Below are 24,760 nucleotides of genomic sequence, written 5' to 3'. Positions count from 1 at the left end.
TTCCTTGGCATGCCAACATTTTATACATTAAGACCTTGGGTCAGTGGTTCTCGGTGCCTTAAGCTTCATTTATGTCATCAAAAGCCACAGCTGGGGGCAGGTTCACCAAGCGGTTTAGCGATATGGAATTGTACAAACTCCAACAGCTCAGCCCTGCAGAAGCGTATCTTGAGCTGCAACTGAGGGCCTGCTCTTCTTCACAAGAGGGAAAGGAGCACAGCCTGAGAACTAGGGCTGGAAAATCTCCTCTTGGAGCATAAGGGGAGAAAAGCAGATGCCCTGGGACACAAGTGTTCTTGCCTTTTTATTTTTTGAGAACATGGATCCTGTGATAAACAGCAAGAGAAAATGGCCGTTTACAGACATGGGCAGGCAGTCATCTGTTTACTCCAGAGGGTCTGCTCTTTAGTTTGAAGGGACTTACCGCCATGGCAAATTCCCCTTTTCTTTTTTTGGCCCTTCAGCCATTTCAACTCTGGCTTACTACCAAGTCAAGCTCACAGGATTGGTTAGGAAAATTTCTTCTGTTTTCAGACTGCTCTGAAGCAGTTGGTACTACAGGTGTGATTTTTAACTTAGCAATCCACAGGAAGGCCTGTTCTCCTGTAAAGATACCCTGTGGGCCTTCTGCACCACTCTCAAGGTATATGGACAGGAGAGTTAATGCCAGCAGGGAGAAAATTAAAACACCAGATAAACCTACTTACCTACAATCCTCTGTCCATCTTCTGTTCTTAGCCGAACTATCTGCATTTTCACATTTGTACCACTCACAGAGGCTAAAACTCCTTCTACTTTTGTCCAGACACTTAGTACTGAACCGCACAAGACATAGTATGTTCGACACCGGAGGCCAACTTCACAAACTAATCCCAGGCCTGCTTTCTTACAGTTGCCTCTCCTGGTGGAAGAAAGGTGTTCTTTTAAATTCAAATGAACACTTTTGCAAAAGTTCAAGTCAAGCAACTACACACGTTTATTTCATAATCATTACTGGTATTCAGTATCCACTTTTAAGAATGTGTAAAGAATTAAAATCCTCAAAAATGCAAAGAGTTGGATAATGAGATGGAAATAATTTTATCCATGTCCATAAAATGCCTTTCAGTGTGAAGTCTCAAGCAGCTGTTAGTATACTTAGGACCGCAACCTGAGCAGTTGTAAAAAGGTACAGTTCCAAGTTAGATGCACTAATTTACACCAGCTGAAGATCTACTTTCTAATGCAAGTTGCAGAGATGGGGAGAGGCAAATTACTCAGTAAACAAGGTGACATCTTGTGACACTAAAATTCCCGACTTTTGGGAAGTTTAGAGGCTGAGAGCTGAGCTGTGCTGCATAATGAGGGGACTCGGAACTAAAGCTAGTATTCATGAGTTTCACTATATAAAACTAGTTAAAGGGGATCACACAAACTTGGTAACTCAGTTATAGCCAACACTGGGGGCTGGACTCGATCTTCCGAGGTCCCTTCCAGCTCAAATGTCTATGAAACATATTCCACTGATCAGATCAATATGCTGACTGAGGCGTGAGTAATTGAAAGTGAAGTCACAATCCTTAAATAAGTTCCTAGTTTCAACTGCCTTAAGGAGAGAGGTTGCCATTCACCACTTGGAACTATTTGTGACTGAAATTTCTTCAAAGTGAGCAATACTAGATTTTGGAATTTATGATTGGCGAATGTGATCATGTATCAGATTTAGTCAAAGACCTTAGCTGAAAACACGTTTAACAGCAAAAGTACTAACCAATAAGCATGAGTACAGGTATCCGCAGAAGAATTGTACTGCTCTAGCCAGTGTGGCAGAGCATCTTCAGAAGGTACCTGAAAAGCCATTTAAATTTGTGTTAAAATGTTACACACCATTTCTGAACACTCATACAGAACAGCACACTATTTTATACTCACGTCTAGGGGCAGCATTTAAAAGATTATGATTTAAAAAAAATGAAATAACTTATCAAGCAAACTATCATTCATTGTTACATCCAGTTATACCTATCAATGGAAACAGTTTCAAACTAGGCTAAAAAAATAAAACCTTCAGCACTGCAAAACCATGTGATTGACCGAGATACTGACTGGTGAATGACAGAACCTTAAATTCAAACCTGAAGAAATGAGGACGACTGGACTCTGTTAATTCGTCTGTCTGAGTGTTCATTTAAACTAACACCTCAGTTGCCAAGAAATATTTTCACAAGAACGTGAAGTATGCATCTGTGGTGAAAATACGATCTTGCAATCTCAGGGCTTTGGAGACAGTAAGCAGGGGACTAAAACTTCATAAACAGTTTCGTTATAAAAAAACATAATTCACAAAAACCCTTTTAAAGTAAATTTTCTGCAAGCTAACTGCAAAGGGATTATCCCCCATTTGATTCCAAAAAGTGCTTCTATATTATAGAAAGGCTTAGTTTTATTAAGTTTTGTATACCTGAACTTGAAAGTGTGTAGGTCGTCTGGCAAAACCCAAGAGAAGACAACTAAAGAAATTTACTGAAGGAAGTTTATACTACATGATTAATTAGCTAAGACATTCTGAAACTTGCCAGCTACTTTCACTTGTAATACAGTTTACACTTTCCTTCACCACAAAGCAAATTTAAGTAATCTTGTTTTAAAAGGCTACCTTCTTATATTTCTTTTTCAGGTCTGCGTAAGTTTCCAGTTTGAGTTGTTTCCCAGTATTTGGTCTGTATACCAAGAAAAGCTTCTTTTTGGGATTCACTTCTTTTACCAGGATGGCAGTTTTCTTGTTATTTCTTATCTAGAAGGGAATGCTGAATTATTGAATTGTATGTACTTTAAATTGTTGACGTTCTGAATATTTTTAAAAGATTCACACCTTGTATAAGAGATTGAGTTAGAAAGTTTATTTAGGCAGGTTATTTATTACAGTTTATTTAGGATTTCATCTGAGAAATCTGCAAAGGCTGCTGCACACTTACCTGTAATGATAAATAAAATCCATCATCTGGTCCAGTCTGCTCTGCCCAAAACTTAGTTCCTTCTTCCCAGGACATTCCTCTCTCTACACTGATCTAGAAGAGACATTACAAATAATTAATACAAGCTTCGGGACACTTACTGACAAATAACAAAAACACCACCACAAAAACAAAATTGGGAAAATGGCAAAGACTTAATGTTTTTGGAAGATCAGGAACCAATTCTTTTCAGTACTGGGTGAGCAACTTATAACCTTGGTGGAACACTAAAAATACTTGATTTGCAAGGACAATCTTTTCACAATTCAGTGAAAAGATCAAGTTAATTTAAAAACTTACTGTGTATAATTCTACATGTCCAGAGGTAGAATATCCTGGAGTTAAAAATTTCTTAACATCCGTCTTCCTCACTTTCTCATCCCCAGAACCCAGATCTTTTAAAGGAAAATAATAATAATAAAAATAAAAGATGTTACGCAAGAGAAGCAGTGTACAATTTAAAAAAAAAAAAAAGCAAAAAAAGTCAACTTCAGAAATTTGATTTACTTACCTAAAATCCCCATGTCATATCTTCCATTCTTTTTAGCATTTTGTATAACTGCGTTTAGCGTATCAGAGAAATACTGGAATAAGGCATTCTGCTGATGCACCTCCATACCCAAAATTCTATTCAGGAATTTTCCTATATTGTTATAATCTAAAAAGAAACATGATTTCAAAACCTGGAGCTTCTAGGTATTCAGGCAAACAAAACCTAAAAAGCAGTATTTTTGAAACAAAGCAAGCATCTTAGTACATTTTTTTTTAAATCTGGGCATAAGTAGATTAACAAGTTTCAAATGCTACACTTGCTCCTGGCTCTCCTTAGCAATGTTGTAACAACTGCAGAAACTATTTCTGAATGGACAAGTTATTCACCTGCTATCAATGCTTAAAAAAAAACATCAAAACCAATACCTTTGTCAAGTGTGAGAATTCCAGATCTGTCTTCTACATTTATCAGGCCTACGCCTATTAATCCTTGCCGGACATCTAAGAAGAAAAAAAAGTGATGTTACTTGGACTAAAACCATCCATCTGAGCAACCATGAAAATGGCTATTAAAGCCCATGTGATTCCTTTTGGAGCAGCAGATAAATGAAGCCTCCACTCCAATACCCAACTGCAAACCTCTGCATATCCAAATACATAATTTGACTGATCCATGTGCAAAAACATTACCACAGAACCTTAGTTAATGGTCTTAGAAAATACTGGCATTACTATATATGGTCAACGGAAGAGCAAAAATGGAAGGGTAACAGTTGTTTTTCTTCTTTTAAATGGTTGGTGGACGTACTTCAGTTATATAAGTACGTGCAGACAAGCTGTTAGTAGTCCCTGAAACTGATGTCCATTGCAGAGAACCATTTTAATCCCTACTTTTCTTTTCACAAAGCAGACCAACATCTTAAATATTAGCAGAAATTATATTCTTCTGTTCTCATCATGGAAGGCCATATTCTCTTACTCTAGAGAAAGCAGCCTTCTGTACAGGAATTTAAAATTCACAGTTCACACTCAATCTGAAAAGAATCAGGTCACTCGGTATCAAGAATAATCGCTTCAATTTAAAACCTAATTTGCTAGCGTGGTGAATATGGAAAGAAACAGTTCTTTTAAAACCAGCCAACCTCAGCAAAAAGCAGGCAACAAGAACATACTAACTTATATTTACCCTTAAAGAAGTCTCCTGGATAGTCAGCAGGTGGGGACACCATTGGGGAATCTAAATTCACAATGGATTTCATAACAATTTCCAAAGCATTTCTGCCATACTGCATAAAAAAAAATTGCATCAAGATTTTGCACAAGTGTTTACACCACATACGTGGATTTAACCAGTACTTAAAATCTATTTTTCTTTCAGTTTAGATTTCTTTTACATATAACCCAAAAATTCATGACTTATTTTACGTGAATGACCATAAACTGCTTGGGATTAAAACCTCAACCCTTATATCTAGCATTTTTTACAGCACTCTATACAGTCACACTCTCTCTAGAGGACTAGTTTTCCATGACACTTTATACCACAGAGTAAACGCTATATACTCCAAAAGCAGACAGAATTTAAGAAAAACAAAACCAAAAGAATTCAGTAACGGAGAGTGAGGAAGGACTCCTGCCACAGGAAGGTAGTTCTAACATTTTCCTAGTATTTTTACTGAAACAGAAAAAGCAGTCACCTTGTTGTCGAAGTTGAACCTGCTAAGGTCTCGAGTTTCTGTAGCTCTTCTGTCTCCATGAGTGAGAGCCCCCTGTCAAGAAAACACCTTGTAATTATAAAGGCACAAGGAACCCTGCACTGGGGGAAAAATACCTATGCTTTATTTGAGTATGAACATGCCTTACCAAACTCTCCAATCTTTTTGCGACAATAGATGCAAATCTCTGCTCTCCTGCCAATTCAGAAATGAGGAACACATACTCTGGAGCAGTAACTTGATTTGACCTGTGGGTTCTTCCTGTATATTTAAAAACAATGACAAAAATATTACACAAATCCCAACTAGCAGCTCTTCAGAATATCTTTGATAAGAAAAGTGAAGGAAGTTCCCAGACTTGCAAACAAGCAATAAAAGACCATTCATTTAATTCTACAGTACAACGTATATAAGTTGAGTGTCAAAGAAATACGATCAGAATCTGTCAGATTTAGAGAAACTTCTTACATATGTATCACTGTTAGATACACTGTTCTCTTATCCTTTGAAGAGAAACAAGCAAGCATTATACACAGAGAAGACAAAGTCTAGGTACACACGGAGAAAAGCACATCAGTCTCAGTCAGACATCTGGGTGCAGAGAGAAATTCTATTCCTACTTATAGACAGGGGAAGCTTACATATAAATATAACTAAGCTAACCATTTCTATTGTACTAATAAAAGCCTCAAAAAAGTGTTAGCTTTGCTGTGAATATTTCAGTATTTACTGTAAATAGTGTAACAAAACCACGAACACATTCTGAATATGACTACTTCATAAAAATGCACAGTAAATACAACACAATTAAGTCAAGTATGTAAGTATCTAGTGTAATAATTGTTTTTATTTACTAGAGTGCAACAAAAACCACTACAGTTAACAAAATGAAAGACCCAATGGCTGAACTTGATACCGTATGAATGTGTGATGTGCCACTGGTTCTGAACTGGGTGAATTAAAAACAGAAGTTACTCACCAAATTGCTGTATTGCTCTATCTGCACTCCATGGCAACTCCAGAGTCATGTGCACCCTCCGCCTCTGATTCTTAGCTCTCCGGTCTGCTTGTAAAGAGATACCCGAGCTGGCAGCTTCAGAGATGATGGCAATGTTCTTAAAACAGATGAAATACAATGGTTAGTTAGCAGTACATTTGAGAGCAAACCTGGGTTTCCAGATTTGTAGAAGCACTTCAAAATTTGCTGAGTTAACTGTTATTTGATCCCAAGCATTAATCATGTGGGGAAAGCAAGAAGGCTGGTGTCCAATCCATGTCATTAAGTTACAAATAGTGGAGACAATCTGAGAATGAGATGGGTTTGTTACTTTATCTTTCAGCAATGTTTTTTTCTGGCAAACCTGGATCCAGTCTTGCCACATCAAAAGGGAAGTGTTATGACAGAATCCCATGCTTCTTAAAAGGGAAAAAAAAAGGTCTTATTGCAACTTTTGTCCCCTTTCTATAGGGTGGTGGCTGGCATTTGAAAGTGTATTGGTCTTAAAGACAGGTATAACAATGCAGTCATCTTTTTATCTTATTGCAAACAATACTTATTTCCATAAAGGTGGTAAAAAAACCACAAATCCTCTGTGCCAACAGCTAGATCTGCAAAATTTAATACAGGAGGCTATAACAATTTTAAGTATTTTAAAAACTATGTTTCATTTGGAAGCTTGCAGAAGACGAGGGTACAGGGCTGAGACACGACACTGTGCACGTGGTCCCAGACTGGGAAGAGAATCAAGGTTCTATTCTGGGAGGACTGAAGCTAGGGACAAGACACCTCCGGGAGTGCATTTGAAGAGGTCAGTTATGAGTCAGAAAAGCAACTAGCCCTATAACCAGAAGTCTCCTTGCTTGGCTGAGAGTGAGCAACACCCTGCAGGCCTTCTCTGGCTCTGCAAGTAGTAGAAAAATACCAGAACTGATTATAGGAGCTGGCAGATCTGCAAACAGAACAAGAAGTGAGCAGACGTGCGGTTCAGTGGTGCTACTCTCCGATGCCTCCAGAAATACAGAGCGCAAGACATGCCATAGCTGATCAGACCCCATAGTCTGTGTCCCACCCCCAGTATTCTTTGGCAGTGGCCAGCATCAGATACCCCTAGGAGAGGTGAGGGGAACGAAACCCATACTAGGAAGACATCTGGTCCCATGAAAATGCCCTTCTAATCTTCAGAAGTTAAAAAAGGTTTACACCTTGAACTTTAAAAAGGTGTTGCATCTTTTTTAAAATGCTAGGATTAAATATTTCCAGGCATTCTTATCCATACCATCTAGTCCCTTTCTTGAAGGTTCCTAATTCTTGACTTCAATGCCCTCCTGTGGCAGTAAGCTCCAGCTGGATTACGTTGCAAGAAAAAGTATTTCCTTTCATCAGTTTTGAAGATATCATTTGGTTAAGCTGAACATCCCCTTCTTATTAGAATAGAAGACAAAAGCTATTCAATGGTGCTCTATTATTATACGATCTATTATAGATCTTGCCTTTTGTTTTTAAATTTTTTTGTATGATAAATCCATCTTTTCCATCTTTGAATTTCTTTAAATCAAGTAACTCAGTGTTCTCTTCCTTGCATCTAATTGTGAAATGGCTTTTTTTGGAGATAGAGGTGACCACAATTATACGGCACTGCCCCCAAAAGAGGATCTTAATACAGCAAGGGAGCAGGAAAAAAAGCTTTACATTTTTAAAAAATGTATGATACATCTAAAGTCCCTGTAGAAGCATCCATTTGAAATGAACAGTTCTTTCTAAATCAGAAAGAGTTTATTAAACCTAACAGTTAAATTCCCACCCTTAATGGAAAGGGAGCTTGACCTTCAGGGCATGCCATAGCCACATACTACTAGGGTTACTAAATACCTAGGTTTTGAGGACTGAAGCGTTATAGATTACTGTGGTACATATCTTCTAGACGGCCCTAATATTACCACCGTAGTATACTTCCGAGTGATTTTCAAACTGCTGATTTAAGAATATAGCAACCAATATCCTGGTCATAAGTCCTCTTATGTTTCTTAAAAACCTCTGGAAATAATACAGAAATACATGTACCTTATCTCCATCCATGAATCTCTGCTTTTCGGTGATGTTGAGAATTTCAACAGGCACATCAAGTTCAGATCTTGATTCATAAGATATGCTGCCATCATCATTGCTTACAACTCTCCCTTTGCGGCCTGTCATCTTTAAAATAAAGTAACATTTTAGGCTACACATTAAATACAGAACTGTCCATGTAAGAGCAATTTCAAGTTGAATATCCGAGGCCTCTGGCTTAAATGCACCTGGAAACAGGAAGGGGACTGTAAAGCCAGTTGTGTAGAAGGGATGAGGACCACAGTTGTAGAGCTCTACCAACTGACAACAGAAGCTTCATTAGTAACCAGGCAATTTCATATGCTGGGGCAGTAATAAAAGTCTTTGAATGAGAAGAGAAAAAAAAAAAAAGACCTTCCCCCCAATCCTAATATTCAGTAAGCAGAAGTATGCAAGGCTCCATAGGGATTAGAGCTGAGCACTTTACAACCTAGATTAGAGTAAGGACCACCACATAAAAGGGAGGCCAGTAATTTTGGAAAAAGTAATTTAAGAGTATGAACAAAACTTTACTGAACCTTACAGAGTCTTTGAGACCAGAAATAAAGGATTTCTTCTGGACAGACAAGCATCCTCCTGGAAAGGTAGTCTCTCAATTGAGAAAGTAGGTAAAAAAGCACCAATTTATGAAGCTCACTCATTCCCTCACCCTCTCATTATACAGCTCTGGGTCTTCCTTGCCTGAATGGTAGAAGCTGAGAATAACAACGGAGCAGGATCATCCTGTATTATTTATACTCCTCAGCTAAATACAAGCAGTCAGGGGAGTAAAACTACATGGAGAAAACCATGAAGCCAGTGTTCCCTGCCCAATGAAAAAGCACCTTGTATCCAGCATCATAAGCTGGGAAATACTACTACATACAATTCCTAGTCTCCTAAACCCTACTCATTCAGATCCCTTTTGGGTTTTTTTTATTCCATTTTATTGTACCTGGGGTAAAAAACATCTTACCAAAACCACAAAACTAATTCCTTGCTTACAAGTTCAATTCTGTTCTCCATTATACAGCTGCACAAAAAATACTCTGCACGAATTCATTGCAGCCAGTTAGCAATGGCATATGCCATCATTACTTAGTCAAATAAGGGAAGTAACAAGTTCTTAGCTTGTAATTATATGAACCTACCTCTGCCACATTCTCGGGACCACCAAGTTCATCTATAAGTTCATCCAGTGTATTAGGTGGGAGATCTTCTGCTAGTTTTTCCAGTTTGTCAAGCAATTCTTTTTTCATCTGTTGGGCTCTTTCAACAGCATCTTGGCTTGTTACAAAGCTGCTGTTGGTATTACTGTTAGCTGAAAATTAGAGGGGGGGAAAAAAAAAAAAAAAAGTCAAGCAATTACGTCTTTAATGGTTAAAAATGACTGAAGACACAGAAGACAGTCCACAAACGAAGTCAAATTTGTTCATACCTGATGTATTAGTAGTAGAAGTAGTGGTACCAGCAGCGGAAGAAAAAGAGCTAGGACGCTTTGATCCAAGACCAGAAGCTAATAAGGCACTTTGAATAGAATCAGGGTCTATACTTTTCTTCTTTTTCTTTTCTTTATTTTTCTTGTGGTCTTTTCTAATTAACCAGGGATCTGAAGTTAAATAAAATATACAGTAAACGCTTGAAGTAGCTTCAAAACCAGTCACTCCCCACTTTCCAAACTTTTTTTTTTTTCCCCAATTGCAATCCCTCCCTCCCCCCCACATCTGCTAGTTAAGATTTTAGGGCATAAAAGCAGTTTAAAACTGGCTGTAAAGTGACAATGCCAGAGCTATCATCTTTTCAGCATCACTAGAAGAATCTACAGTGTTAGATTATATATTTATGATAAAAGTCTTTATTTTGCCTTGTATTAAAGTGCTTAAGTCAAATTCATATAGGAAGTATGATATTTGCACATATATAGCTAGAGGCTCAATGAAATTAATCCAGGTTCGCTTACCATCTTCATCATCTTCACTGGATTCATCTCTAAATGGGTTAAAGTCATCATCATCGCCAGAACTCAAAAATTTAGAACTCTCATTGTCACTTTCTTCATTGTCCAAGGCATCAGATTCGCTCTCGCTTTCGTCAGAACTGCTCCCAGCCAGACCACCTGTCTTACGAGCTTTCTTGGCTTCTCTGGTTATTTCTTCACCTACTCCACACAAAAATATAAAATGAATTGAGTTGCACGTATTTTACTCTTTTTTGCACAACCTGCCTTCCTGTCACTCCAACGGCTAAGAAAAAGAAACCTCAGAATTAAAGTGAGGCTTTCGGGAGTGCCAACTTTAAGCACAGTTAAGTAACACAGAATGCTGATTATGAAAGATTATACTGAAAAGATATCCAGTTCTAAGTTTTGGAGAATCTAAGTTTTGCAAATCGTTTCCTGAAGACTGGAGTCCACTTAACTTTTAATACATCTTTCTAATTTTTACAGAATTCTATTTTCAATTAAATCAGTTCACATGCAGCTCATGGGGGGAAAAAAAAAATGTTCTCCAATTATGTTTTTTTCCCCTCAATTCAGAAGTCATTCAAATGGCTCCAATTAAATAAGAATTGTTAAAACCAACACTTGAAATAAAAATTATAAAATTACTGAAGTACTTTAGCAGGAAAGGCCAAGGAAACAGGTTTTTGAAGCTGCAAGCCTGTAAAACTAATGAGCTTGGAACATCTACAATTTTAAAATACAGGTTAACTGCTATTTTGCTCTCTTTTAATATTTTTGCAATATTTGCTGTTTTCCAGAATTTAGCCACAGTTTCATTACTTCAGTTTCTAAAAGCTAAAATTGTAGTAGGCAGTTCGCTTAGAAATATCAGTTGGAGAATGCACATAAAATAACCTAGTTCACTATAAATAAAGAGGAGCTCAGGATCTTTTTGCCACAAGACAGTTATGAGGAACATTTTAAAAATAATTTTACTTACTTCAACATATCTACCAAGCGTCTACAAATTCTGCACTCAATGCAAGTTTGGGCTAAAAACAAATGATAGGATTTAGGGCCTCAGTTGGAAACCACTGGAACAGTTTTCGTACCCTCGATTTACTACTTACAAGAATGTTAGTTTATACAAACTGCTGTAATCCCAGTCTTGGACAAACATATGTATGTCCATATGTGAATGCTGGCATTGTCTGCCCCTCCCCAAAGCTTATTAGATGTCCGCCTCCTATATATAAATTCAAGAGTTGCCATTCCCACAACATTACTATAAATATACAACAGATGAAAACTTACCTTTCCGTTTCTTTATTTTGTTCTCCTTACAAGGACTGTCCCTGGGTGAATTGTTGTTACTCTGAGCAGTCAAATCAATCCCCAACAAGCTAAAAAGTTTTTTCCTGTCAGGAGCTGGAAAGTGCTTCTCAATAAGAGACTGGAATACTCCTCTGTGCAAAGAAAAAACAAGAATTAGCGTTACTCCAACCCATCTGCATTTTTCAAAATGGAGAAATGTATGTAATAATCCAATGACTTTCCTTTTATTCTTCCAATCACTGAATAAGCAGTTTAAATTTCATTTTACAGGTGTAGAGAATGAAAACTTTACTACTCCATCTCATCACCCTACCAAACATTGTTATGGGCATTTATTTTATAGCAGTGTTTTAGGACACTGACAAAAGGTTTTAATCAGAAATCTTAAAAAGCTGCTCTGGTTTCAAGCATCAATTCAATTATTTTTTCTCTCAGTTCAGACATATTTGAAGTCAAATCACCCATTTAATCTTCATCAGGCTCTTCTCTTGATGGGACCTGTTTTTTCCAATATGGGTGAAATACAACATGACTAAATCATTGCTCTGTATCACCTAAGAACTTGTTCCACTTCCCAGTTTCTCTCACTTACTTTGAGACGATCAGTGCAAGTCAGCAACAATTATAAAAAAGTAACTTAATACAGTGCAAGTAATGCTTCATCTAACTAACATTTCAAAATAACAATACAAAAAATACTGAAAGCAAAACCAAAAGGGAAGCATAAATTACATACTAATCTGTTTTGGAGTGTGGCTAAGGACCCTTAGGATTCTTTAACTTTAATCTAAACACACGGCAAGGTATCAAATAGGAAAAGCATGTCATATGTCACTTTAAAATATTTAAGATAGTAAGTTATGGCTAATTCTATATTTAAAAAAAGGACAACTTGCCTATTGGCAGCATATATGGGGGCCAAAACTAACCCAAACTGCTGTGATACTATCTGAACAAAATTTGGTGCTGTATTAAAAAACAAAGTATTTGTACATCCTTACATCTGCCCCCAAAAGCTTCTGGAATATGTGGACCTAGATTCACAAGTGAGTTCCTGAAGGGATAATACACTTAACTAAATTTAGGTTTCCAAATATTAAAAACAGCCTTACTTTGCTGTGGAAACAAAATCATTTAGTTCTCCACCACCTTCTTCTAAGGCTTCTAAGGTTCTTGCTTCTCCTGTGGACTGCAGTCCAATAACAACACACTAAAGAGGAGGAAAAGCGTAAGTGAAATTAATACAAAACCCAGTGACTGGTAAGTGAAAAAAACAAGAGAAAATACAAGTGTGTGGATTTCTGTTTATGTATCTCTTCCAACACTTGCTTCACAATCATAGAATCACTGAGTTGGAAGGGACCTGGACAGATCATTGAGTCCGACGCCCTGCCATGCGCAGGAAGGAGCACTGGGGGTGGCAGGGGTCATAAGACTCCAGCCAAGTGCCTATCCAGTCTCCTCTTGGATATGTCCAGGGCAGGTGAGAGCACCACCTCTCTGGGAAGCCCATTCCAGGCTCTGGCCACCCTTACAGTGAAGTAGTTCTTCCTAATATCCAACCTAAACCTATCCTCCCTCAGCTTGTGGCCATTGTTCCTGGTGACTCCAAGGGGGGCCCTGGTGAACAGACTTTCCCCAAGTCCCTGCTGCTGGCCCCTGATAAGGTTGTAGGCAGCCACAAGATCCCCCCTCAGCCTCCTCTTGCGGAGACTGAAGAGATTCAGGTCCCTCAGCCTCTCCTCACAGGGCTGGCCATGGAGGCCCCCAACCATGCGAGTGGCCTCCTCTGGACCCTCTCCAGGTTCTCCACGTCCCTCTTGAAGTGCGGCGCCCAGAACTGGACACAGGACTCCAGCTGCGGCCTGACCAGCGCCACACAGAGGGCGAGCAAGACCTCTCCGGACCTGGTAGTGATGCCCCTGTTGATGCAGGACAGGGTGCAGTTGGCTCTGCCTGTTGCTTCGTCGCGTTGGCGACTCATATTCATCCTGGAGTCAATCCAAACTCCAAGATCCCTCTCTGCCTCTGTGCTGCTGAGAGAGGCAGCCCCTAACCTATAACCACAATGCTGATTCCCTCTCCCTAGGTGCAGCACCCTGCACTTGTCCTTGTTGAACTGCATCTTGTTCAGATCCCCCCACTTCTCTAACCTCTCCAGGTCTGCCTGGATGCGGTCCCTGCCTGCTGGTGTATTCACTTTACCCCACAGCTTGGTGTCACCAACGAACTTGAGCACACCCTCGTCCAGGTTGCTGATGAAGATGTTGAACAGCACAGGCCCCAGGACCGAGCCCTGAGGGACTCTGCTGCCCACACCCTCCCAGGTCGACATCGACCCATCCACCACCACCCTCTGGGTGCGCCCCTGGAGCCAGTTTGCCACCCATGTGACCGTGCATTCATCAATGCCGCAGCCCCTCAGCTTGCCCACCAGAACTGGGTGGGACACTGTGTCGAAGGCCTTCTGCAAGTCCAAGAAGATGACATCGACTTCCTCCTTCACATCTAAGCTTTTTGTTACCGGGTCACAGAAAGAGACCAGGTTGGTCAGGCAGGATCGGCCTGGCACAAACCCGTGCTGGTTACCCCTCAACATCACTTCCCCTGCAGGGCTCTCACAAATGTGGCCCTTGATAATTTTTTCAAGGACCTTTCCCAGGATAGAAATGAGGCTGACTGGCCTGTAGTTGTCAGGCTCTTCCTTCCTCCCCTTCTTGAAAATAGGGACCACACTGGCCCTTTTCCAGTCCTCAAGAAGCCGTGCCAATGGCTCCGCAATGACACCAGCCAAATTCCCTCAGCACCCATGGATGAAGGTCATCCGGGCCTGCTGACTTGGATGCATCTAAGCCCTCCAGGTAATCCTGAACTAGGTCTGAACTAACAGTTGGGGGACTCGCATCCTTCCTGGGCCTCTCTACGCTATCACCTGACAGCACCCCATTGTCATAGTTTCATAGTAGCTAGAGTCGGAAGGGACCTAGGTAGATCATCTAGTCCGACCCCCTGCCTTAGCAGGAAAGAGCACCGGGGTCAGATGACCCCGGCAAGGTGCTCATCTAACTTCCTTTTAAAAATCCCCAGGCTAGGAGCCTGCACCACTTCCCCTGGAAGCCAGTTCCAGGCCCTAGCCGCCCTGACTGTGAAGTAGCGCCTCCTAATGTCTAATCTAAACTTACCCTCCGCCAGCTTGTGACCGTTATTCCTGGTCACTCCTGGCAGCACACGGGGGAACAGGGACTCCCCCAATACCTGCTGATCCCCCCTGACCAGTTTGTAGCAGGCCACAAGGTCCCCCCTTAACCTTCTCTTGTGGAGGCTAAACAGGTTCAAGTCCCGTAGCCTCTCCTCATAAGGCCTGCCCTGCTGACCCCTGATCATACGAGTGGCCCTCCTCTGAACTCTTTCCATATCGTCCACGTCCCTCTTGAAGTGTGGCGCCCAGAACTGGATGCAGTACTCCAGCTGCAGCCTGCCCAGTGCCGCATAGAGGGGGAGGATCACCTCCCTGGACCTGCTCGAGATGCATCTGTGGATGCATGACAGGGTACGGTTGGCCTTCTTGACTGCCTCCCCACACTGCCGGCCCACGTTCATCGTGGAGTCAATGACGACTCCAAGATCCTTTTCCGTCTCCATGCTGGCAAGAGGGGAGTTTCCCAACCTGTAAGTGTGGTGCCGGTTCTTCCTCCCCATGTGCAACACCTTGCACTTATCAGTGTTAAACCCCATCCTATTCTCATCCGCCCACCGTTGCAACCTGTCAAGGTCAGCTTGTAGCCTATTGCACCCTTCTAGTGCACCCACATCCTCCCACATCTTAGTGTCATCAGCAAACTTGAACAGGGTGCTTTCTACCCCCTCATCCAAGTCACTGATGAAGATGTTGAACAGTGTGGGCCCGAGGACCGAGCCCTGCGGAACCCCACTGCCCACATCCTTCCAGGTCGAGAAGAACCCATCCACTACCACCCTCTGGGTGCGGCCCTCCAACCAGTTGGCGACCCATTTGACTGTGTGGGCAGCAGACAGGAACACAGAGACAAAGAACTGGTTGAAGAGTTCTGCCTTCTCTCGTGCGTCCGGCACCATCTGCCCTGCCCCGTAGGGGTCCAATGTTACCCCAAGACTTCTTCTTGCTACCTATATACTTGAAGGACTTTTTGTTATCCTTAATCCCAGAAGCTAATTTAAGTGCTGCTCTAGCCTCCCTTACCAAATCCCTGCAAGCTCGGGTCAGGGAGGTGTACTCCTCCTTTGTCCCTGCCCCCTGCTTCCACCCCCAGTACACATTTTTCTTTGCCCTCAGGCCAGCCTGGATATCTGCACTCAGCAATGAAGGTTTCTTGGACCCTTTTCCTGCCTTCATGCGCAGTGGAATTGCATCCCGCTGCGCCCCAAGGATAGCCTCCTTGAGGAAGGACCACCTTTCTTGGTCCCCATACTAGCTACCCCCTGGGCTCCGAGTACCTCCCTGACTACTGCCCTGAGCACATGGAAGTTGGTTTCCCTAAAGTCAAGCATTTGCGCTATGCTAGTTACCCTCCCCACCTTTCTCTGAATAGCAAACTGGATCGTTTCATGATCACTGTCCCCTAGCCTCCCTTGTACTAGCACACCTCCCACCAGGTCGTCCCCAGAGGCTAACACCAGATCCAGCATGGCATTTTCCCTAGTGGGGATAACTACCTCCTGCATGAGGTGCAGGTCTTGTACGCACGTCAGGAACCTTTGCGAGTGGCTAGATCTGGCCAACTGCTCCTCCCAGTTGATGTCAGGGTAATTCATATCACCCATGATCACAACATCCTTTGCATGCACAGCCTCCCCCAGCTGCCTGGAGAATTCCTGATCCAGCTCTTCCTCCTGATGTGGTGGCCTATAGTAAACCCCTACCATCAGATCCCTCTCCCCCCCGCTCTCCTGGAAGTTTGACCCACAGGGTCTCAGTTAAGCCTTCCTCTGGTCCCATTTGGAAGGTAGAACTGGTATACTGTTCCCTAACATACAGCGCAACCCCCCCACACCTTTTTCCCCCTTCCTATCTCTTCTAAACAACCTACAGCCCTCCATGTCTAACGCCCAGTCAAATGTTTCATCCCACCATGTCTCCACTAGGCCAACCAGGTCAATTTTACTACTTGCAAATTGTCACACTTTAAATGTGCTTACCTTTTAAAAATGTTTCTCATCTGGTTATCTCCATGGTTCCATATTTATAAAGGTCTTTTAAATATTTTGAACCAAAGTCAGACTTTAACTGGCTTACCTTTCCATTCTTGATTTCCTCTCGAGCAAGCTGGACTACTCTTCTAACTTTGGATGCTATGCAGAGATACTTGAAAAACCTCTGGTGAGCTGACCAAAACTGACCCCACATAGACTTCTTCATTCGCTGCTCCGCATCAATAAGATCAGCTGCTAGTTGAAATTTCTCTCTGGCGCTCACCCACTGAAGAAATAACATTTAAGTTTAATTTTGAAAGAAATGATTTTAAAAAGACACATTTTTTAACACCCAAAGATAAGTAAGACCTGTCTTTATTATGGCAGCACTAGACTTGAACAGATAAAACAATGAAACAGACAAAAAGTGGAATGAGTTAGAGCTGTCCGACTGAATATCCACCATACCCATCTCTAAGTATTTTCTACGTATTATTCAGTTACATTTTGCTGGCACAATTTCTGGCTAATATTTGTTTCTAACACTACTGTATTTACTTGAATTCAAGGCAAGGTCACCCCACAATTAACACAGGGGGGACAAGCCTTGCCTTGTATTCAAGTACCAGCTAGGGCAGGTATGACAGCCCTAGGGTGAAGATGGAGGAGAGCTCCAACCTGCCCCAGGTTGGGGTGGCTCCTGCTGAAGGTAAGACTGCCGGGGCCACCATTTCTGGCTGTCCCAGAGCCAGAACTGCCGCAGAATTTTCCATGTATACTATTTAACTAGGGGACGAGGCATCTTGGATTCAGGTAAATATACAAATGTGGTTGTTTATTGTTTTGTGTTGCAATTCTGAAAAGCTTAAAAGATACTGCGCAACATATACACTTCAGGATTAAATTATAGCTAGATTTCACAAGTGGGCTTTTATACATACATGCCCCCCTCCAAGCCTACAAATTTGTTCCAAATTATTTAATGGAAGTCACCCATTTATACATTAGCTCAGAGAATTAGAAGTACATGCAGGTCAAGTTATCAGAGAAGACTGCAGTATTCTAACTGCATAACTGAACTGCAGCCACTAAGTTCTTTTCAACCAGCAGCATAGCTTTTGTGTGCAACTCTTCAGAGCTCAGAGCGCTTCAACACTTGTTATTTTGCAAAGAAATATTTTAGGCAATGTTTGTGAAGTAATTCCTCTTTAGGCTTGTTTTCTCTCAAAGAAAATCCTTAAGCCACATAGACTTCATTCCTTTCCTCTGACAGCAAAAGGAATCAGATCATGGTAGAAGGTGATCTCTTTTATTAGACCAACCAGATTTTTGCAAAATAAAAAAAATCTCTACTTCCAAGCTTTTGGACACAAGCACCCTTCTTCAGGCATAGAAGAAAAGACTGTAAAAGTTCTACTTAGAAATTAAAGTTCATAGGGGAGTTGAAGGTGTGTTAGAATCTGACAGCAAGGCATGCCGTCTTATCAGGACAGTACTCTGTGATCAAAGTTGTTAAGCTTTCCACCACTACCAGCTTAACCTCATAAGCCATATTTAAATAAAAATAAAACTCTTACCAGTTTCACAGATTTATTATACATTTTAACGTAGTCTTGTGAAAGTAAAACTTCATCGATTTTGAAGGTCACACCTGAGAAACTCAACTGCCTTGCTATGTACATTCCTCTCAGTTTCATATCCATAGCAACTATTTCCATGGCACCAACGCCTCTGAATAAAACAAAGATAAAAAAGTTATTCAAGATTATAGTAAACTCATCCTACCAGGAAAAAAAAAGTCAAGCAGTTTAGAAATAAATGAAATGAGTGCACATGGATTATGAAACCAGCATTCTTCACGAACAATATGAACCATTCACATTAAGTTGTATAAATACTGAAACCAAGAAATACTGCAGGTCAAGGTTGCATGAACAGCTAACTCAACCCTCATGAACACGAGCTTTATCACAAAATGAGTTGCAAAATGTTTATATTATGAAGTGGCACTCAAATGAATATTTTGTGGGTTTTTTCCTACTTCTTTACTCAATTTTATTGTTAATGTTACAAGTTGTTTCATGTAAGTTGTTCCAGAATGTTTTAAATACAGGTGCAAATTTTACTCCCGTTTCTCATTCATGCCAGTGCAAAAATAACTAAGTTGTCAGCCAACCAGCACAACAGCTTTTCCAATTCTGTTCCTGCTCCAATGTACTTTTTTTTTTTAAATTTTATTTTGGGGGGGAGGGAGGCGGGGGGAATCAGAGAAATTTACTTTGCAGCAGAAAACAAGCCTGAAACATTCAAACCTGATAGTTTCAGGTAACTATGAATGAATTAAATCAGGACTAAAATGGAAACCAAAATGTGACCAGAAGTATAGTAGCTTTCATTGGCATTCTGTATTACCTTCTTTCAACAGCCTGAATGAAGTCACTGAATTCCCTAAACGGGGTTCCTTCGCCCCATATTCCAAGGCGGTTCATATATGCCATATTTCGTGGCTCAGATGCACCTGGAAAGAAGAACACATGCTGTACCCATGCCAACGAAAAAGCAATCGAAATTTTATTGTAAATGAATTGGCACCTACCTGTAGCACTAGCATAAACAACTCTAGCCTTGGGAAGTTTATTCTGGAGCTCCAATACAGCTAGACCTGTTTTTGTTGGTTTTGAAGAACCAACTGGACACAGATTCTTTGCTTTGTGACACTCATCAAATATTATCTGAATTTAAATTAAGGAATAAACATTATGCCAATTTATACTGAATACAGACCAACATTTATGGATAGCAAGTAAAAGTACAGCATTCACTGTAAGCATCAATTCTAGTTATTGGACTGGAGCTACAAAAACTTCAGGCAAACAAATTGATTACACCCCAGCAAAAGATTCAATTTTAAAAACTCCCTGGTGCACAACTGACATTAAACGCAATGCTTTCATATATTTTGGAGTTATTCTTCTTAATACTGTAATTTTTCTTTAGGAAAAGAAATATCTACGTGAAACACATTATGCAGAGTTTAACAAAATATTAGATTCCTAAGACTCTACTCCAGATGCACAACCCCTGTTAAGTAGGCTTCTCATCTGCAAGTGATCCACTGCTGGTTTACATGAATAACTTCAATGCAGCTGACTCTTAATTTACACCAACAGCCTATAAGAATCAGTTCATATATAGATCACATTTACCTGTCGCATTTTGAGTAAAGCCTGAGTGGAAGCATTTGAAACCGGTTCAAATTAATTAAGTGTCCTAAAGTAAGTTAAGTTAAAATAAACATGCACAGAACAGCTTTGCTCCAAAAACGCGATCTTATAAATAGATAACAGTTCAACTACTTCTGTTGAACACCCAGAAACAAAAAGGATACAACTCCATCAAAGTCTTCACCACACCAGTGAAGAAGCTGTTTTAATCTGGTTTTATATTTACCACCAGACTGACTTTCACCAATAAGAGAAGAGTAAGTAGCAAAAATTACACCTTTCTTCACACTTCCATTGTGTTTGGAAGAAATTTTTCCATACTTAAACTGCAAGGAGAAAAAAGTGCAAGTTACATTTAAGTTACAAACACATCATGCTGGGATAGAATTCAAGGGCAGACAGACGCACACCCCCACCTTAGGGCACGTATACAGTGTTGATGACTCCAGTGACAACAGAAGTAGATCTTTAGAGACCTATGGGACACTGGTTAGAAGGAACTAAGACAACTTTAGTTAGTGCTTCATGAGAAATGCTATCTTTCAGGATCTCGGGATTCTGAATTCAGTTCCCATATAAGGCGATTTTCACAGAGCCAAGGAGTCCGCTTTCATGAACTCGGGATATTTTGGCTTGCATGCACCCCCTAGATGAGTGTAAGCCAATCTTTTGGGCAGGTGTGCCACAAATTAGCCCTACCCCTCCTGTGAGTGCCACTCTGATCCTTTTCCCCTACTTGATCTGTTGCTCTGTTTTATGCTCCCTGCACTATTTGCCACCGTGCTGCCTGCCTCCTCCAGTGTGCCACTTTTGCTGCCCTAGACAACAGATATACTGTATCTAGGACTGCTGCCAAAGACAAGATCTTAACTTTTTAGAAAATATTTCCTCTTCAGAAAATATCACAAAATGAAAAATTCTACATGATACAAACAACACTCACGCAACAAAACTTTCAGCCGGTGGTGTCCCTAAATTACACATAAGTCTGGAGAGGAATATTTTGGAATTACTATCTGGTCAGGCCTTAATACTGTATATGATTAAGGCATGTGGGTTATTCTCATTGACCTCAGGGATGAGGTAATTATATGCCTGAAGTTCAGCATTAATAATGCTTTTTACGATTAAAAAACTACAATGGTAAAAAAATAGCAGTGGTCTCAAAATAAGTTTGAAAAAGCAAGAACGGTACTTATTTTAAACATGCATATCTCATCACACAAGCATACCTAAAGTTTTACCCGAACTGTACATAGTAAAAAGTATCCATACCTTATTTAATGAATGAACCAAAATATTTTTTGCTCCAATGTCTCTCAAATCTCTTTCAGCATCATATTTCAGATCATTTGACACACTAAACCTGAAGTGAAAAAGTAAAGCATGCAATTTGTAAGAGTACAGCAAAAAGCAACAATCTAAGTTTTTCTCTAACACCTGCTCCCAAACCATAACTTATCCTGAAATTAAGTACTCCAGTTATTACAAGGTTTGCCTCAACTTACCATACTGCCCTTTTTCTACCCAATAAGTAATTTTCGTAGATTATTCCAGCTATGGTCCTTCCTTTTCCTACACCAGCACCATCACCTATCAAGAATCCAGCTCTGTCTCCATTGGGCAGGAATGTCTCATGTTGCTGTGAAAGAAAAGATATTTTAATTCCTACAAGCACAACTCTACAAGTTGTTTAGCCAGAAAAGAAAAAGTGTAAGTCAGGGGTCACCAGCTTCTTCAAATAGTAGGATGGATTGACCCAGTTCAGCTGCACGGGAAAAGACCCCACTGTTGCTTTTCCCTGTGGTAACAAGGAAAAGCGACTGCTGTTGAAGCTCTCCACCAATGTGGGGAAAAGCCTCTGATCCAAACTGGGTCTACCTGGCTGCTGAAACTGGATCAAATGTTTCTGTTGGCTGGATCTATCCACTGGCCAGAGGATGCCAGCCCCTGATGTATGTTATGTTCAGCCAATTACACAACCAATTCCTAATGCTACTACTTAATCCATACACCTCTTTAAAATCCAAAGTTTTATTTTGTTTTTTTAAAATGCTGTACAGCAACATACCTGGGCTGCATAAGTAACTGCTTCAAGTTGCAATGCTGACAACCAACCATTATCAATAGTTTCTTCAGATATTGAGGTCTGATACCACACCTCTGGAGGTGTTACACTTGATAACGAGCTAGTTTCTACTACTGGATCAGGATGACGCAGTCCAATTTTTACTGCAAGAGAAAAAAAAAGAAAAAAACCTCTAAACATAATTCATACCGGTTATTGTAAGCTATTTACTTTACAAGTCAACACCATAATTTCAAGAGCTTGGACACTTAAGGTTATGTTTTAGGGTAACTATGATCCCCCCATTTTGATCTTAGGAGCCCCATTGTTCTTATAAGTGTATAGAAAACAGTACTTTTTATTTTTTTTAAGGATAAAGGTAGGTATCAATATAAGAAGGCAACTTGTAAAAAGGAAATCTATTTGCTCTGTTTATGGAATGTGTTTTTATGAAAAAAACCCTACTTTATCAAAAATCCCCAACATTGGATACTTTTGAGTAGTGGCTCTGACCCCCAGGGGCCTTCTATCACTGAACACCTCAAAGGACATAGAAAGCTAGGAGTAGAATTTTTCTGCAACATGAATGCCAATACATTACAAATAACACTCCTATCACTTTTAACTTATGCAATGTTACCTTGTTACACTACTGCACCAGCGTACAGAATGTGGGAAGAGAAAAGATAAAGAACCAGGTACAACTTAAGATGAATCAGTGATTATTGCTGGTGCAGCAATATCATTATCCATGAAGAACGAAGTTGTACGCTGAGAGAAAGATGCATCAAAAAAAGCAAACTTCAAGGAGCACAAGAGCAGAAAGTTTTAAGAAGTCTTGTCAGAACTATACATATATGCTAACATGAGGGCTGCCAGGAGAAAGCTTCAGAAGTCAAAGCTCACCAAGGTACTGTACAATTTAGTTATAAGTGCTCACTGCAAAAAGTCTCTTTGCTACTTATGGAAGTTTGAAATCCAGTTTGTTACTTTACTTTTTTTAAACGCACTGGATCATGCATTAAAATTCTGCTTTTTCATTAATGAACTATAGTAAAAACAGACCTGGGATCTCAAAGAATCTGTTGTGGACAAGTTGGTGACAATGTACTTAGAAGGTGCTGCTTCACATTAAAGTCTCCCAAATTGTATTACGCATCTTTGCTACAAAAAACACACAGCTCTTAAAAATCATGCTGTAAAACAAGGGTGCCTTGCCATCTGTGATCGATAAAGTTAAAATCTTTAGCAATCTAGTGCCACTGTACCATTTACACCTCTCTCAGATTAAAAAGAGCGAACAAAGTGAATTCAGTCAGTCTCCTTCAGGTTTTTTGCAACAAAAAGTTTAGTTTCAATCTGCCCATTCAGGTCCCCTTTTTGTTATTACAGATTATAATTAGAAAATCTATTACTTATAATGTTTCTCTGGATTTTATTTAACATGGGTACTATCATTTAAAATTAGTTGCAGTTTTTTATTGTAACCATACATTTTATTGGCATATATTCTGCGTATGTTTCCGCATGACCCATTTCTTCTTCATCTTCCTCCTCAGGTTCTTCTTCCTCTTTTACTGATGGCACTTTCTACAATACAAATATACCCATGTTAACGGTATGATACACTGGTGATACTCAATCCTATAAAACAAAACAAACATACAAGACAGTGCTAGACTATTAGCCTGGGACATCACCATTCAGTTACATAAGAATGACCTAACTGCACTAGAGAGCAGTAGGAAAATTACAACGTTTACTAAGTTTTAGCCAGCATATTTTTTTTAAAGCATCTGTCTTCAGAGAGGTCTCATTCCACTGAAAAGAAGCATCACTGGAAAGGGACTCAAAAGGACTTCAGCTCCCTTTTTTCCTACCAGTCGACCAAATGTTCTGCAGCACTCCAAACCTATACTGGCATAGAAGTTGAAACACAAAATAAGCCAGCAGAGCTGAGCTCTGCAGCTAAGTCAGTGGATAAACATTTTTATATACAATGTACCTATAGCTATAGAATATTTTAAAAGGGATTGGCTTTAAAATTTGAAAGGTCATGAACATCCATAAAAAAGGTTGACAGCTTTCAAGATAGCTATCTAGTATCTCTCTCAGTGGTATTCTCTGTCTCTTCCAAATAAACAACAATTGGCCATTGTTTTCCTATGGCTTTAATTATTAGAGTTCAAGTTATTTCCACCCCCCCCGCAACAAAGATTCTTCTTGCCACAAGTTAAAAATCCTTCACCACCAATTTAGATGCTTGGTATCAGAGAGTTACTTGAAACTGCTTCCAGGTGCCCTGCATTATGGAAATACACTGAAATCACAAAACCACCACTCATTTTAACCCAGTAGAAAGATTTAAGTGCAGAGCTTCCAACAGCATTAGTGGATAACTTGCACTAAATCCCCAGTACATCACTAGAAGAAGATGCTCTGGATTTATATTGTAATCCTGTATAATGCAAGAGGCCAATCCTGTTGGAAAAGTATCTGCTTCAAATTGCAGAGATCTGCACATTTTGTGTGACAGGGATAAAGCAATTTTCAAAAGCGGCCTAGGAGAGCTGCTCTTCAGCTTTAGTCGGATAGGATTCAAAAGATGTCTTCCATCACAAACAAGGGTGTCATCTGAAGATACCTGAACTTCAAGAGGCTCCCATGTAGCTCAAGCAAACTGTGCTAGACAGCTGGCAGCACAGTCTGCTTTCCAACTACTAGCAAACAGCAATTT

The 24,760-nt window shown here is 40.2% G+C and overlaps 1 protein-coding gene across 2 annotated transcripts in view; it reads right to left on the bottom strand.

Moving 5' to 3' along the window:
• The window catches only part of SBNO1 (strawberry notch homolog 1), a 45,833-nt gene that overhangs the window by 6,333 nt on the left and 14,740 nt on the right, over positions 1–24,760 (bottom strand). For both annotated transcript variants that reach the window (XM_090062228.1, XM_090062229.1), the window contains 26 exons: positions 23,517–23,613; positions 22,027–22,187; positions 21,464–21,597; positions 21,231–21,321; positions 20,120–20,281; positions 19,328–19,463; positions 19,144–19,249; positions 18,309–18,462; positions 16,835–17,017; positions 12,675–12,772; positions 11,542–11,693; positions 10,246–10,443; positions 9,724–9,894; positions 9,437–9,606; positions 8,262–8,393; positions 6,180–6,315; positions 5,349–5,461; positions 5,183–5,254; positions 4,672–4,771; positions 3,912–3,986; positions 3,505–3,651; positions 3,294–3,388; positions 2,955–3,047; positions 2,636–2,773; positions 1,751–1,827; positions 708–901 (listed from right to left, as the gene is read on the bottom strand). In XM_090062228.1, coding sequence (XP_089918354.1) covers positions 708–901; positions 1,751–1,827; positions 2,636–2,773; positions 2,955–3,047; positions 3,294–3,388; positions 3,505–3,651; positions 3,912–3,986; positions 4,672–4,771; positions 5,183–5,254; positions 5,349–5,461; positions 6,180–6,315; positions 8,262–8,393; positions 9,437–9,606; positions 9,724–9,894; positions 10,246–10,443; positions 11,542–11,693; positions 12,675–12,772; positions 16,835–17,017; positions 18,309–18,462; positions 19,144–19,249; positions 19,328–19,463; positions 20,120–20,281; positions 21,231–21,321; positions 21,464–21,597; positions 22,027–22,187; positions 23,517–23,613 — 3,385 coding nt within the window. The remainder of the gene's footprint in view (positions 1–707; positions 902–1,750; positions 1,828–2,635; positions 2,774–2,954; positions 3,048–3,293; positions 3,389–3,504; positions 3,652–3,911; positions 3,987–4,671; positions 4,772–5,182; positions 5,255–5,348; positions 5,462–6,179; positions 6,316–8,261; positions 8,394–9,436; positions 9,607–9,723; positions 9,895–10,245; positions 10,444–11,541; positions 11,694–12,674; positions 12,773–16,834; positions 17,018–18,308; positions 18,463–19,143; positions 19,250–19,327; positions 19,464–20,119; positions 20,282–21,230; positions 21,322–21,463; positions 21,598–22,026; positions 22,188–23,516; positions 23,614–24,760) is intronic.

The sequence above is a fragment of the Crocodylus siamensis genome, chromosome 9 (genome assembly GCF_052110815.1).
Source record: "Crocodylus siamensis isolate JL-2025a chromosome 9, ASM5211081v1, whole genome shotgun sequence".
Lineage (NCBI taxonomy): Eukaryota > Metazoa > Chordata > Crocodylia > Crocodylidae > Crocodylus > Crocodylus siamensis.
Note: the sequence above shows the minus strand (reverse complement) of the source record. Positions and strands in the feature narration are given on the sequence as shown.